Genomic DNA, 14,510 nt, shown 5'->3' with positions numbered 1-14,510 from the left:
TTTTCCAGTAGTCATGTATGGATGTGAGAGTTGGACTATAAAGAACGCTGAGCGCCGAAGAATTGATGCTTTTGAACTGTGGTGTTGGAGAAGACTCTTGAGAATCCCTTGGACTTCAAGGAGATCCAACCAGTCCATCCTAAAGGAGATCAGTCCTGGGTGTTCATTGGAAGGACTGATGTTGAAGCTGAAACTCCAATACTTTGATCACCTGATGCGAAGAGATGACTCATCTGAAAAGACCCTGATATTGGGAAAGATTGAGGGCAGGAGGAGAAAGGGACAACAGAGGATGAGATGGTTGGATGGCATCACCCACTTAAGTTTGGGTAAACTCCAGGAGTTGGTGATGGACAGGGAGGCCTGGTGTGCTGCGGTTCATGGGGTCGCAAAGAGTTGGACACGACTGAGTGACTGAACTGAACTGAAGTAACATACTGTTTAAACTTATATCTATTTGTGAGAAATGATATTTTAAAAGAGTGGAGGAAATTCCCTGGCTGTCCAGTTAGGACTCTGTGCTTTCACTGCCTGGTTTGATCCCTGGTCAAGCAAGTAAGACCCTGCAAGCTGTGCCAAAATAATTTGGACTTCCCTGATGGTCCATTTGCCAAGACTCTGAGTTCCCGATGCAGGGGGCCCAGGTTAGATCCCTGGTCAGGGAACTAGATCCCACATGCCTTGTATCATGGCCAAAAAATAAATAAATTTTTTTTAAAAAGGATGATTCCAAGATTTTTGCCCTAATCAACTGGAAGAAAGGAGATGCCATCTATTAAGAGAGGAAGTGGACTTTCCTAGTTGTCCAGTGTTTGAGAATCTGCCTGCCAATGCAGGGGACACAGGTTCCATCCCTGGTCTAGGAAGATCCCACAAGCTGCAGGGCAACTAAGCCAGTCTACCACAACTAGAGCCTCAAGAGAAGCCACCGCAGTGAGAAGCCCTAGCATTGCCCCTAGAGAGTAGCCCCTGCTCACCAACAACAGAGAAAGTCTGCATGCAGCAACGAAGACCCAGGGCAACCACAAATAAATCAACTATTTATTTATTTATTTTTAAAAAGAGTAAAGATGTAGAACAGTGTAGACAGTAAGACTATGTCACGGCAAGACTATGTCAAATATATGGGGGAATAAGAACTTGCGTTATTATTTGCTTGTGTGGGAATAAAGACTCTGGAAGAATATGTAGAAATGAGTCAACCTGAAGGCAGAAGACGGGAACTGGACAAGCTAGTGGACGGGCTGAAAATGAGAACTTTCACTATACAGCTTTTTGTATACTGGAAAGTTTTTTTGCACATGGGGAAATGTATTGCCAATTGAAAAGAATGCATTACAAAAATTGAAGTTTAAGTTGATAAAAGAGAAAGAGAAGGAATGGGAGGAGAAGTGAAAGAGCAGGTGAACAGAGAGCATCTTCTGTGATCTTTGCTGTAATGGGAGGCAGAGAAGGACTGATGCTGGAGGAGAAACGTGGAGCTAAGGAAGGTTTGTTTCAAGCTAAAGCTGCAAGAAGTTACAGTGTGTTTACATGCTGCTGGGCATAATCAAGCAGAGAGAAGGAGGTGATAGTGCAGGAGAGGGAGAGACAGTCGCTGGAGTAATAGCTTTGGGTGGTTGAAAAGGGCCTGGGATCCCCCACAGAAGGAGAGGTGCAGCTGTGATAAGGTGGTGGACGTGGGGAAGTTCTCTTCTCCCTCTTTCTGTTTTCTCAAAAAAGCAACAAGCAAGATCATCAGCTGAGAGTGAGAAGAATTCAGAAGAACTGGACATTTGAGGACAGGAAAGCGACAGCAATTTTCTCTGACAAATACAGGGAAGCCCCAGTGAGCCCAAAGAAGTTGATAAAGATACCAACAGAGCCAGACATGAGGAGAGAATTTATAGACTGTGGCGTGTGGGAAGGTCCTTAAATTCATCTAAAGACACATGTATCACTTTGTGTTTCATTGTCTCCCTGGCTCCATTCTAAGTTTCATGAAGACAGTGATGGCTTTGTTCCTGGTCTCCACCATGCCCCAGGCTGTAACTCAGTACCCAGCCTATAGCAGATGTTCCAGAAATAGTCCCTGCAAGAATGAATCAATCAGGAATACCTGAAATAAGTCATAATGACCCAAAGTACTCAGCATAAAAGGCACTTAGACTGATAGTGAATATTCACTTGATAAATTTGACCCGCACTCGTCATATAATGAGGCCTCTCACAGCATATTCTCAGGATGCAGCTGGGGCTCACCGGGGCCCAGGACACAGCATGGGTTGCACACCCAGCCTCACAGGACTGTGTTTACATAAAATGTGCACCATTTTTCCTGGCCACAGGGAGACACTAGGAGGAGGGCTCACTCACTGCCTTCTGACCTCAGAATGAAGGGCTGTCAGGGACAGATGAGCAGGAGGGCAGTCCCTGCAGATGCTGATCAGAACAGTAGGTTTCCTTCCGGGAGGCGAGCATGTCAGGTTAATAATAGTAATAAGGCAGGGGATGAGGGGTGAGAATCTAGAGGGGTGGGAGTGCGAGCAGAGACTTGACTTAGAGCATTCACCACAGGGCAGAGATCAGAGAGGGCAGGCAGACAGAAAAGGCAGATGAAGAGCAGGGGAGAGGATGAGTGGGCAGGAGTCCCAGGTGAAGTTCACTAAGCAACAGATATTGAGCATCTACTATGTGCTAGGCACTGAAGAAGGATACTGATGAACAAGGCAAATGAGGTCTTTGTTCTGCAGTGCATATGGGGGTGGAGTGGGGGTGGATAATAAACAGGAAACAAATACAAGATCATTTCAGAGAGTGATGAGTTGGAAAGACAGTGAAACTTTCTGATGAGACAGAGTGGGTGGCTGAATGACAAGAGGGACCCAACAAGAGGAAGATGGGGGGTGGGGGTGGGCAAAGGATTCCAGGAAGTTGGAATGAAAAGTACAGGGGCGTCAAGAGGATAATTTCAGATGTTTAGAACTTTTTAGAAGTCCGATCTGGTACATCGTTTGAATATTGAGGAATACTAATGGGCGGGCCTCTCCTAACAACGAATTCAGATTTTACTCTAAGTACAATGAAAAGCCCCTCAGATGTTTTAAGCAGGCAGGCGTTAGTCGCTCTGCTGTGTCTGACTCTTTGCGACCCCATGATCTGTAGCCCACCAGGCTCATATGTCCATGGAATTCTCCAGGCAAGAATACTGGAGTGGGCTGCCATTCCCTTCTCCAGGGGATCTTACCCACCCAGGGATCAAACCTGGGTCTCCCGCATTGCAGGCAGATTCTTTACCATCTGAGCCATCAGGGAAGCCCAAGCAGGCAAGAGAATGATATAATTTAGATTTTTCAAAACATGACTAGATATTGTGAAGACTAGTTTGTAAAGGGCAAAGGCAGAAGCAAGGAGCCAGCTAGGTAATCACTTCATTATTTCAGAGAGAGCAGATGGCTTGGACCAGGGTGACAGCAACAACGATAGAGTGGATTTCCCTGGTGGTCCAGTGGTTAAGACTCTGTGCTTCCGCTGCAGGGGGTCTGGGTCCTAAGATCCCACATGACACTCAGCGCGACCAAACAACAATGATGAAGAAAAGGAGATGGATTCGTGGTGTATTTTGGAAGCAGAGCTCACAGAACTTGCTGGTAAATTAGATACAGGGTGGGAATCAGAGCAAAAAGGAAAAGGTGGGGAGGATGTGTCCTAGGTTTTTAGCCTGAAAAGTGTAAACCATGGTATTCCAGGATGGGGAACACTGCTAAGAGAGAAATGGACTGACCGGGGCCGAGGGTAATTCAAGACATCTATTTTAGCCACATGAGCTTTGCATGGCTATTAGACATCCAAGTGGAGATGTCAAGTAGGCTGTTGGATAAATGAGTCTGGAGCGTTGGATATAAATTTAGGACTCGCTGACATTTACATAGTATTTAAGCCCTGGGACTGGATGACATCACTGGACAGAGAATGTGGAACGAGAAGGGGCCAAGGACTAAGCCCTAGGAAGCTCTAACATTTAGAGGTCGAGCAGAAGACGGAGAAGGAAAAGCCAGTGAGAATGAAAGGAAACTAGAAGGGCATGGTGTCCGCTCACAACCCAAATAAAATAGGGTAACCTGAAAGACACAGGAAGGGTAGCACAGGGTGAGATTAAGGGCTGGGGAAGCCCATTTAGCTAGAGGGGTTAGGGAAGGCCTCCTAGAGGAGGTGACATAGGAACTAAGGGAAAATTTAATGAAATGAGTGAATCACTGAAAGAAGCCAGGGGAAAACGGTCAAGGCAGTGGGAACAGCAAGTGCCAAGGCCCTGAGGCAAGTTCACCTCCTCTGATTCTAGGAACGTAGATCAGGTCCAGTGTGGCTGGGACATGAAGAGCGAATGGGGAGCTCCCTGGGGGGCCAGGTTATGCGCGGCCTCCTAAGGCACAGTAAGGAGCTGGGATACTCTAAGTGCTAGAAAAGCTGAGTAACGCAACTCGGTCCACTTATTTGAAAGATCGTTTGGGTTGCTCTGGGAAGGCTACACTGCAGCTGGGCCAGAATGGAATCAGGGGATCCAGCTGTTGTGATAATCCGAGGATGGTGCGAGAACATCACACCCACCCTCATCCCACCTCATCCCCCAGCAGAGGCGAAACAGTCAGGAACCCAGAGCTTCGGGTGACTCAGAATCTCAGAAACTCACTGGTGTCCACGGAGTTGGAGTGAGGGTGGAGAAGCCCGCCCCCGGAACCCTAGGAATCGGACGGTCGCTCACCCTCCGCTGCCCTCTCCCATCCTCCACCTGGGACGCGGCCAGGCGCGACATTCGAGGCGCGGCAGCGGGAGGGTTAAACCGAGCGGAGGGAGGAGGAGAGGCGGGGACCGCGCGCTCCGAGCTGCCGCGCCGAGCCCAGCCGAGCCGAGCGCAGCCCGAGCCGAGCCGAGCCGAGCCGAGCATCTCCCGCCGCCGCCGCCGCCGCCGCCCCGCGCCCCGGGCGCTAGCCCCCCACCCTCTCCTGCACCCCGTTGCCCGCAGAATCCCCCGACCATGCCCCGTGCCTCACGCGTTCCCGCGAGCCCCCAGGCCGGCGCAGCCCCGAGCGCCCGCAGCCGTCGCGCCGCCGCGCCAGGCATGCAGGTGAGCGAGAGGGCCCCCCACATTCCCACCCGAGGGAGCCCGGCCCTGCCCTCCCCGACTCCGCGCCCTTCGCCCCCTAACCCTCCCGGCGCGGCCCCCCGCCCGGCTCGAGCCTCCAGCCCAGAAGCTCGCCTCGCCCGCCGCGCTCCGCATCCCACCGCGGGTCCCGACTCCGTCCTGCCCTCCTGCGCAGCGGTCCCGGCGGCTGCCTGCATCCCGCCTTTGGCTCGGCCCCTCGCATCCTCCTGCCTCGGCTTCCTTTTCTGCTCTCGGCGCTCCCTCCCACGGACCCCCTCGCCTACCTCCTGGTCCTCGTTTCCACACCCCCCACCCCCCACCCCACTCATCGATTTCCAGCGGGGTCCAGGGAGCGCGGGCCTTCGGGAAGGGTGGGCTCGCGGCCGCGCTGGGGATGGGCCCTGCTCCCCCAGCCCCAGACTCCCGCCCCACCCCCAGCTCGTCTCCTGCGCACAACAGGTCGGTGAGGAGCGAGGGGAGGGTGGGGGTGGCGCGCCAGCCGGGCGACTGCGGGCTTCCTGGAGGGGGTGACTAAGGGGTGCGGAGTCCGGGGACTGGAGTTGACGTTGGTTGGGGCGGGGGGATGCACAGGCAGGAGAGGCGAGTGGGTCCCGGCGTCAGCTGGCCACAGCTGTCCCTGGGAACCCCTCTACACTCCACCGGCTTCCACTCCTTCCTCGGTCCCCACAGCCTCGCTCTCTTCCTGGCTTCCTTTCGTGTCTTTCTATCAGGCCCCCTTCCCTGCCTCTCTCCGTAGCTCCGTGTCTCTTTACGTTGGAAGAAACAATTTCCAACTCCTCCATCTTTGCTGTTCCCCAGTCCCTTCCTTGTCTCATTCTGTCCTCGGTACCTTGTCGTCTCCTCCCCGCTTTCTTCCTCCCCATCCCTGGTCTCCTCCGTCCCTCTTCTCCCCTCTCCTTCCGCGGTCTCCACTTCCCGTCCTGCCTGGACCTTTCTTTCCTCCTTCTCCCCGGCTCCTGCGACCCCGGAACCCTCTCAGTTTCCCTCCCTGACCTTTCCTCTTATGCTCAGCATCCTACAGCTGTCCATCTTTTGTGCGCGCCCCCCACCCCAGTCCATTCTTTCAGGGACCAGCCCCCCTCACCGTCTTCCTCTTCACCTTTCTCCTTTCTCACGCCTCACCAGCCTTCCGTCTCTCAGCCCATCACCTCTTCACAGCTCTCTCCACAGCCCACTTTCCCAGTCCCTTCCCCAGACTCTCCCACCTTACTCCCTGTTATTCTCCGAGAGCACTTCATGTCCAGATCTGGACCCAGATACCAGAGGACACTGAATGTCACATCCTCATTCACTGGGGAGCCTGCTGCCTCCCCCTGGGTCTGCCACCCTCGACTCTGAGAACGTGTCCTCCTCTTTCAGAACCCTCCATCCCGATGATTCTCCCAGACTCTTTACCCTGGAGAGCGACATTTGAGGGTCCGGCTTCTCCCCATCTCCACTTCTCAGAGGGCACCTATGCGTTTGGATGGCTGAACACTGAGCAAAAATTACATTCTGTAGTTTTCTCCCACCCACCTCTCCCTTTCTTGTCTCTTTCCTTCCATCCCTCCATCTCCGTTTCCTCTGCTCTTGAAGATGCAGATTCCTGGGGCCATTCACTCCTCAGAGAAAAGCCTCGGAGGACAAGTGGGGTGGGCAGTCTGGGATGCTCCCCTCTGTGCAGCCCTACACGTTCACACACTCAATCTGATTGACTTCTTCTTCCCTCCCCCTCTCAGACGCCCTCCCTCGCGGTAGGTGCTCAAGGAATCACAAGGTTCTTGGCTCTAAATTAAGATCCAAGAAAAGCTAGGCGCTGTGGGCAGAGGAAGTGAGAAGGAAGGAAGCCAGAGAAGTGAGAGTAGACCCTGGGGTGGGGAAGTAACAGGGACCTGGGAAGTTGCAGATAGAGACTAGGGGCTAGACAGGGGACTGGTCTGGAGTTTCCCCTCCCCAGGACAGTGCTAGGCAACTGAGGGTCCTGAGTGGTGGCAGCATAGATGGCAGCTGCAGCTGGGAGGGGAGATGGAGGTGAACAGGGAGGATGGATGAGCTGGGGAGGTCCTCAGGGCAAGCTTGGGATGTGACAACCCCTCTCTCCCCCAGTAAAGGCTGAAAATCTGAGTCACCGCTGAGGATCTCGGACATGGAGTCCAGGATGCGGTAAGTTTGGAGGGAGCTTAGAGGTCACATTTCCTGGGGTTTTGGCTCTTTCCCTCCTAGGCCCACCCAGGGCTTTTCATCCTGAGGGCTCGACCCTTGGAAGATGGGAAGTGAGACATGTCCTCCCGAAGCCACTTTTTGCAGAGGAAGGAGGCAGCCCAAGATGGCCTCGGACTCATCGCTTGCTCTCCCTTCCCGCAGGCCTGCATTGCTGCTGTCCCATCTCCTTTCTCTCTGGCCACTGCTGTTGCTGCCCCTCCCACCGCCTGCTCAAGGTTCCTCCTCCTCCCCTCGAACCCCACCAGCCCCAGCCCGGCCCCCCTGTGCCCGGGGAGGCCCCTCGGCCCCACGCCACGTGTGTGTGTGGGAGCGGGCACCTCCACCAAGCCGATCCCCTCGGGTCCTGAGATCACGTCGGCAAGTCCTGCCAGGCACCGCGCCCCCGGCCACCCCATCAGGCTTTGAGGAGGGTCCACCCTCATCCCAGTACCCCTGGGCTATTGTGTGGGGCCCTACGGTGTCTCGAGAGGATGGGGGGGACCCCAACTCTGCCAATCCTGGATTTCTGCCCCTGGACTATGGTTTTGCAGCCCCCCACGGGCTGGCTACTCCACACCCCAACTCAGACTCCATGCGGGCTGATGGAGATGGGCTCATCCTTGGAGAAGCACCTGCCACCCTGAGGCCCTTCCTGTTCGGGGGCCGCGGTGAAGGTGAGTGGGAGAGGCTGGGAAGGGATATGGACGGGGAGCTGGTTGAAGACTCTCAGGGCAGCAATAGGGTCCTGTGTATCAGCTCCTTCCACAAGTGTGCCGGGCCCTGGGCTGGCACAGGAGGCGGAGAGGAAGATGTGTCTGAGCCCCAGAGGAGCTCAGGTCCACTGGTGAAAACGCGTAAACCCTCGGGGATGAGTCAACAGTAATACATGCTCTAACAGAGGCGTGCACAGCATGTTTTTAGGCAAAGGGAAGGGAGAGACTACTTCTGCCCGGGGATCAGGACACCTTCCAAGAATTGACATTTGAGCCAGACCCTGGAAACAGTGGGAGTAGTCCAGGCAGAGGAAGGCCCTTCAGGATGACACCTCGACTCAGGGCGCGCAGATACAGGGCCAGTGGCTTGGGGGCGGGGCCAGGGCAGAGATGGACATTTTCACCCGCTAGTTTCCATGCGGAGAGAGAGGTTCTGAGAGGTTCTCTCTGACCTTGGAACTCCTTCTCATCCCATATATACAGAAGATTTGGGGAAGTGGAGAAAAAAGATTTGGGAGGGAAAGAGCTGAAAACTCTGGGGAAAGCTGATGATAAAAATAAAGCAGGGAGGCTCTAAAGAAGCAGAAAAAGAGTTGGATGATGTGGCTTCCAATGGCAACACCGCTCAAGCTTCCTGCACCTACAGCCTAACCCCACCCCCAACCCCGCTTGGCTTCCCGGGCCCCAGGCCTCCCTAAGACTTTTTCCCTGCCCCTAAGCAGGTGTGGACCCTCAGCTCTACGTCACAATTACCATCTCCATCATCATTGTCCTCGTGGCCACCGGCATCATCTTCAAGTTCTGGTAAGCCAGCAGGAAGGGGATGCTGACATCCCCATGAATGTTTGGCTGGAAGGAGTCTGGGTGGCAGTTTTGCTGGGGGTGGAATAGGAAGTGGTGGATTAAGGCAAGACCTTGGGGAAAGATAGGAAGGATCTGGGCAGGGGAAGCTGTGAGAAATGAGCTCAGGTTCCTGCTGGGGAAATACAAGGAGAATGGGAGAGGTAGGAAGATCATTGTGAGCACAAGCTGGGGGGCTAGGGTGGCCATCCCTTGTCATTCTGCAGGGCCCTTCTTAAGGCCACCTTAAAGGGAAGAGGGAGAAAATCCCAGCTTTTGGCATGCACTTAATAGCAGGTCACTCAGTCCTTCACACTTTACTGCAAGACTCATTAGACTCAGGTGTTCAGGTCATTAGCTGACTTTGAACTAGAACTAAACCTGCCAGGCACCTGCTGCGGAGAGAAATGGCTCTCTGGGTGTGTGTGTGGGGGGGTAGGGGCAGTTGTGGGGGACTCTGTGTGTCTATGGGGAGGGGCCCCCATTCTGTGGCTCTGGACCAGGTGGGAGGGTGGTTTAGATTCCCAAGCCCCCCTGGAGGCGCGGGGACAGGAAGTGGTTTTGTGGACAGGGTCTCAGGATCTGGGGTGTAGGGAACAATTAGAGGCTGGTTTCTCTACTGTCAGATTCTGCGGGTGCCTGGGGGAGGCTGGGGGGTGACCAGCTCCCGAGGGGGCCCAGGTTGGGGACTTCTCGAATGGGTGAGACCCTCTCTCCTTCTGGGGTCGCCAGCTGGGACCGCAGTCAGAAACGGCGCAGGCCCTCGGGGCAGCAAGGGGCCCTGAGGCAAGAGGAGAGCCAGCAGCCCCTGACTGACCTGTCCCCAGCTGGGGTCACTGTGCTGGGGGCCTTCGGAGACTCACCCACCCCCACCCCTGACCACGAGGAACCCCGAGGGGGGCCCCGGCCCGGGATGCCCCAGCCCAAGGGGGCACCAGCCTTCCAGCTGAACCGGTGAGGGCAGGGCAGAGGGCAGGGAGGTGGGCAGTGGCAGTGGGTGGGGCACTCCCCACTGGGTGGGTGGGGAGGAGGCAGACTGGCCCACGCTCAGGAGACTGGACCTCTGCTCTCTGGGGGGCCCCACCTGTCTCCCTGTAGATGTATGTCCTGTTTTCATGCTGCCATTTCACTGCACCTTGCCCCCTTAATCTCCATCCCTTTTATTTCTTGAACTGCCCTCCTGATTCTGGTTTGCCCCTTGGTTCCTGACTGTGCCCTTTCCCTTTTCCCCTTAGGATTCCCCTGGTGAATCTGTGATGTCCCCCAAGGTTGGGGCACCTCCAGGCAGGGGGCCAAGGGCCCGGCATAGCCCCCATCCTGCTGAGGGCACGGCGGCTGTGGGCGCTGCGGCTCTGCCTGGGTTCATACCTTGGGAACACTCGCTGGCCCACAGGCAAGCCCAGCTGCTCACCCTCCTTGAGGTGGGGGCCTCACTTATCTGTGGCTTCTGGCCCCCCGGTCCCCACCCTGGCACACTCACACTAGCCTTGCACACTCACCTCTCCCCTCTCAGGCCATCGCACACTCACGCTCTTGTACAGCCAGTCTCCCCACCCACATCCCCCCTCCGAGGATCCCCCGTGTCCTCCCTTTTGTCTCACACTTTTCACTTCCTCTCCTCCCTCGTCCTGCGCTCAGCCCATCACTCGGCGGTCAGTGGGTGTACCTTTCATGTGCATTTCCCGGCCCCTCGTTGTGATGTTGTAAATGTCGTGCTCACACTCCACTTCTTGAACACCCACGGGTGGAGTTTCTGTGTCCCCTGCATGCTGCCCCGGAGGGGGGTGGGAGATGAGCTGGGGGCTCTTTGGGCCCCATCCGTCCCGGTCCCACCCCACTCCACATCGTGGGTTTTACCATGTCCCCCATCCCACTCTAAGGACTCCCCTGTGGAAATGGGGAGTCATGAGGCCCCAAAACTCCTCCCCAGCCCCACTGCTAAATTCTGTTGTCTGGGAGATGGCTTTTGGGGAGCCTCCTGCTGCAGTGCAGGAGAAAGGGGCCCCCATTTGCCCTCCCCTGCCTCCCCAGTCCTTCTGTCTCTTCTGTCCTGGCTGTCTGTGCGTGTCACTCTGGAACTCAGAGCCCCCTTTCCTCCCCACCGTCCCCCACAATCAAGTCCTCCACTTTCCAGTCCCCCTGAGGGCCTCCCTAATTCCACCTAGGCTGCCAGGGACCAGGGCCAGCTGGTTCAAGGCCATCGGGAGCTCTGCCTCCCAACCTGCCCCTCCCTCCCTCCTTGGTTCCTCCAACTCTCCTGCCTTTTGTCCCCTCCACCCCTCAGGTTTGTCCCAACTTCTCATGGCTTTCCCACCTTCCTTCCTTCTTTCCTCTCTTACCTGGCTCCTATGCTGTGATATATATTTTTGTATTATCTCTTTCTTCTTGTGGTGATAATCTTGAATTCTTGTGGGATGTAAGTTTCAAAATTTTCAAATAAAGCCTTTGCAAGATACCTGAGTCCCCTGGTTCTGCCTCATGAGCCCTGCAGTGAGGAAAGGAGGAAAGGCGATGGGCAGCCAAAAGGGAGGAAAAGGAGGATGGAGGGGTGACCCTCCAGACCCGAGTGACCTGGCTTGCTCTGACCTGGAGTTGGGGTTTGGGGGCTTTGATATGGGATGGAGCTGAAGGAAGAGACACTGACGGGAGCAGACCTGATGAGGAGCAGCCGGAGCAAACTGGAAGAGTGGCTTGTTAATTACCAGCGAAGGTCAAGAGAGACCATGAGAAAGGAGGCCGAAGCAAAGGGACACTTCTGTAGCAGCTCAGGTGATGGCGCCAGCCAGAAAAGGAAGAGGAGAGCTGATAAGGCAGATGGAGGGTGAAGGGCAAAAGGAGAAGAAAAAATGGAGCAATGGAAACAAGACGAGAGGGAGCAGCAGGAGAGAGGCTGGCTGCCCTGCTTGCTTTATTTTCAGCCTTGCTCCCTAACCTGCCCCCACCCACAGCTGTCCCCCAGAAGCCCTGTGGTTAACTCTCATTAGCTTTTCCTGTTCTGCCCTCTTGAAGAGGCACTGCTGGGGTGTGGGGGTGGCATCGAGGGATGTATTTGAAGGAGGGAACACAGGCTGCCCAGCTGGGATCAGTCACCTCTGAGCCCCCAATTCTAGGTTTGGCTCTTGTAACAGCCCTGCAAAAGCCCACACAGCAGCCTCTCAGTTGTTGCTAGGCTTTGTTGCCATGGTAACCATCCAGGTCCCATTTCTCCCCCCACCCCCATCTGTGCCCCACTTGCTCCCTGGAAATGGGGGAGCTCCAGGAAGGAGAGGAGACAATCACAGGTAAGTGGGGGCTGCCCTGGTCTCTGTTGGCCTTTGCGTATTTACTTTTGCAGCTCGAATCAGGAGTGTCTGTGTGGCCACAGGTGCGTGTTTTAGGGGTTGGCGAGCTTTACTGTGTAACACCAGTGAGGTGTGGCTGAGTCTACGCAGCACACAACGGTGAGCGCGGGGAGGAGGGAGTGTATTTCTCAGGATCAGAGCAGTATGTGCATTCAGGGTGTCAGACTCCCTAAGAAAAAGAGGCAGCAGAGCCAGGCCAAGGAGTGATGAACCAACTGAAAGCAGAAGCGCGAAGCAAACACACTGCTGAGGGAGCTCAGTCAATCCAGTGGGACCTGAAGAGACTCCAGCCTACAGCTGGTGGATGGGACAGGGCTGGATGGGACCTGAAGTGCAGGAAGAGGTGCTGCTGGGATGGGTTGGGGCAGCGAGGGAGGGATCCAAGGAATGTGGAGGGGGAGGAGAAGGACGGGAGAGGACCTTTCTCTTCCTTCCCCTAAGGAATCTAGTCCCTATTAGGTCAGGGTTGGCGGAAGAGGAGGCACCAAAAGGGGAAGAGCTGAAGTGCCTGGACAGCACTTGTCTCTTACCACCTTCCTCTTCAGAGGGACAGTGTGACCCCGAGGCTCATCCATATGCAGAAGGCATGAATAAAGGCCCCTAATGAAGAGTGAATTAATTACCGCCTGATTAGACTGCTGTTTCTCTAAATTTAAATAAATTAAAACACACCAGCAAGACACAGGAAATCCTTAACCTGTTCTTTCTCCCTAAATGCCCTCCTTCCTTAGGGAATATCAGATGGTGGAGGAAGGACAGAGGAGAAAGATGTCTCGATCTTCTGAGTTGTCTTAAGGAATGTTTGTGGCTCAGTCGTGTCTGACTCTTTGCAACCCCATGGACGGTAGCCCGCCAGGCTCCTCTGTCCATGGAATTCTCCAGGCAAGAATACTGGAGTGGATTTCCATTCCCTTCTCCAGGGGATCTTCCCAACCTGAGGATCCTCCTGACCCAGGGATGGAACATGGGTCTCCTGCACTGCATGCAGATTCTTTACCATCTGAGCCACCAGGGATTCCTGTCTTCAGGAATGATCCCAAACTACATCCCATTATCAAGCTAACCAGGAAGAGGCCCTGGAGAAGAATCCTAACTTTCTCTCTTGTAGAGTTGAAACTGAAACTATGGGGCCTGGGAAGGTCCTGGAGGGCTGCAAATGGCAGAGTCACTGCTCAGTCACAGACCAAGAATACAAAGAGTGGCCATACTACCCCTTTGGTTCTTGGAGTCCACACATCAGTACCTACCGGGACCAGCATCTCTCATCTCTATGCTTCCTTTGCCTCCTGAACTGTTCATTAAATGACTAAGCCAGACTTCTCTTAAGCATTTTTCTGGAATGCTTACCATTGTGGCTCAGACCAAACCAAGGAGTGGGGAAGCCCCCAGGAGGAGGGATCTCCCAGGCAGAGCTCAGGGTGTGGAAGTGATTCAAGATGGAAACAGTGTGCCAGCTGGGAAACCCCAGGCTAAAATTAACAGCCCTCCTCCCCCTACGCCCATTTCTCTCTCTAAAGCTTTTCTCTAAGGAGTTCAAAGCACTTAAAACTTGCTTCTTATACCAAGGGCAGGAGAAGCAGGGCTGACAGTTGGAGACACCAAGGCCCAAAGGGGTACCAGTTATTGTAAACAGGCAAAGAACAGGAGAACCAGGACTTGTTACAGTGACTATTGCCATTCTGCTCCCGCTTCTCTATCTCAGCCCTCAAAGTCAAGGTTTCTCAAATGATCCATCTCTAACCCATAGAGCAACTAGGTCTGTTCATATCTGCACCTTTCAGACCCTTATTCCGCCAACTGTTGCTCCTGGGTTAACACAGGCTGATTACAGAGTCCCAAAATGTGATAAAGAGAGCACTCTAAAGAAAAATTAAAATTTTTTTTGACACCAACAACATTTTGTATTGGGGTATGGCTGATTAACAATGTTGTGATAGTTTCAGGTGAACAGCGAAGGGACTCAGCCGTACATGTACATGGATCCATTCTCCCTCAAACCCCCCTCCCATCCAGGCTGGCACATAACATTAAGCAGAGTTCCATGAGCTATACAGTAAGTTTTTGTTGGTTATCCATTTTAAATATAGCAGTGAGTACATGACCTTCCTAAAGTCCCTAACTGTCCCTTCCCCTGACAACTATGAGTTCCATTTTCCAAGTCTGTGAGTCTCCCTCTAAGAGAGCAGACACTTTTAAAAAGATACAGTTACAAGCCAAAAATACGTATCTTCTCTTTAAATGTTTAATTGAAATTTTTATTTTTATGTGTCTTTTGCTGCTTCCTTGCTGTGA

The 14,510-nt window shown here is 54.0% G+C and overlaps 1 protein-coding gene across 1 annotated transcript; it reads left to right on the top strand.

Moving 5' to 3' along the window:
- The first annotated feature begins 4,852 nt into the window (after positions 1–4,852).
- PIANP (PILR alpha associated neural protein) lies at positions 4,853–11,306 on the top strand. The gene is made up of 6 exons (XM_070370103.1): positions 4,853–5,104; positions 7,229–7,285; positions 7,487–7,998; positions 8,760–8,841; positions 9,610–9,831; positions 10,113–11,306. Exons 2-6 carry the CDS (start codon positions 7,269–7,271, stop codon positions 10,132–10,134), a joined length of 855 nt encoding a protein of 284 aa, XP_070226204.1. The 5' UTR covers positions 4,853–5,104; positions 7,229–7,268; the 3' UTR covers positions 10,135–11,306.
- The last annotated feature ends 3,204 nt before the right edge of the window (positions 11,307–14,510 follow it).

This window comes from Bos mutus, chromosome 5, assembly GCF_027580195.1.
Source record: "Bos mutus isolate GX-2022 chromosome 5, NWIPB_WYAK_1.1, whole genome shotgun sequence".
Lineage (NCBI taxonomy): Eukaryota > Metazoa > Chordata > Mammalia > Artiodactyla > Bovidae > Bos > Bos mutus.
The sequence above is the reverse complement of the archived record's forward strand: the minus strand, read 5'-3'. Positions and strand labels throughout refer to the sequence as shown.

Coding starts and splice junctions, on each gene's coding strand:
- PIANP (XM_070370103.1), top strand. Junction 8,842..9,609: donor GGCATCATCTTCAAGTTCTG/GTAAGCCAGCAG, acceptor TGGGGTCGCCAG/CTGGGACCGCAGTCAGAAAC. Junction 9,832..10,112: donor CCAGCCTTCCAGCTGAACCG/GTGAGGGCAGGG, acceptor TTTTCCCCTTAG/GATTCCCCTGGTGAATCTGT.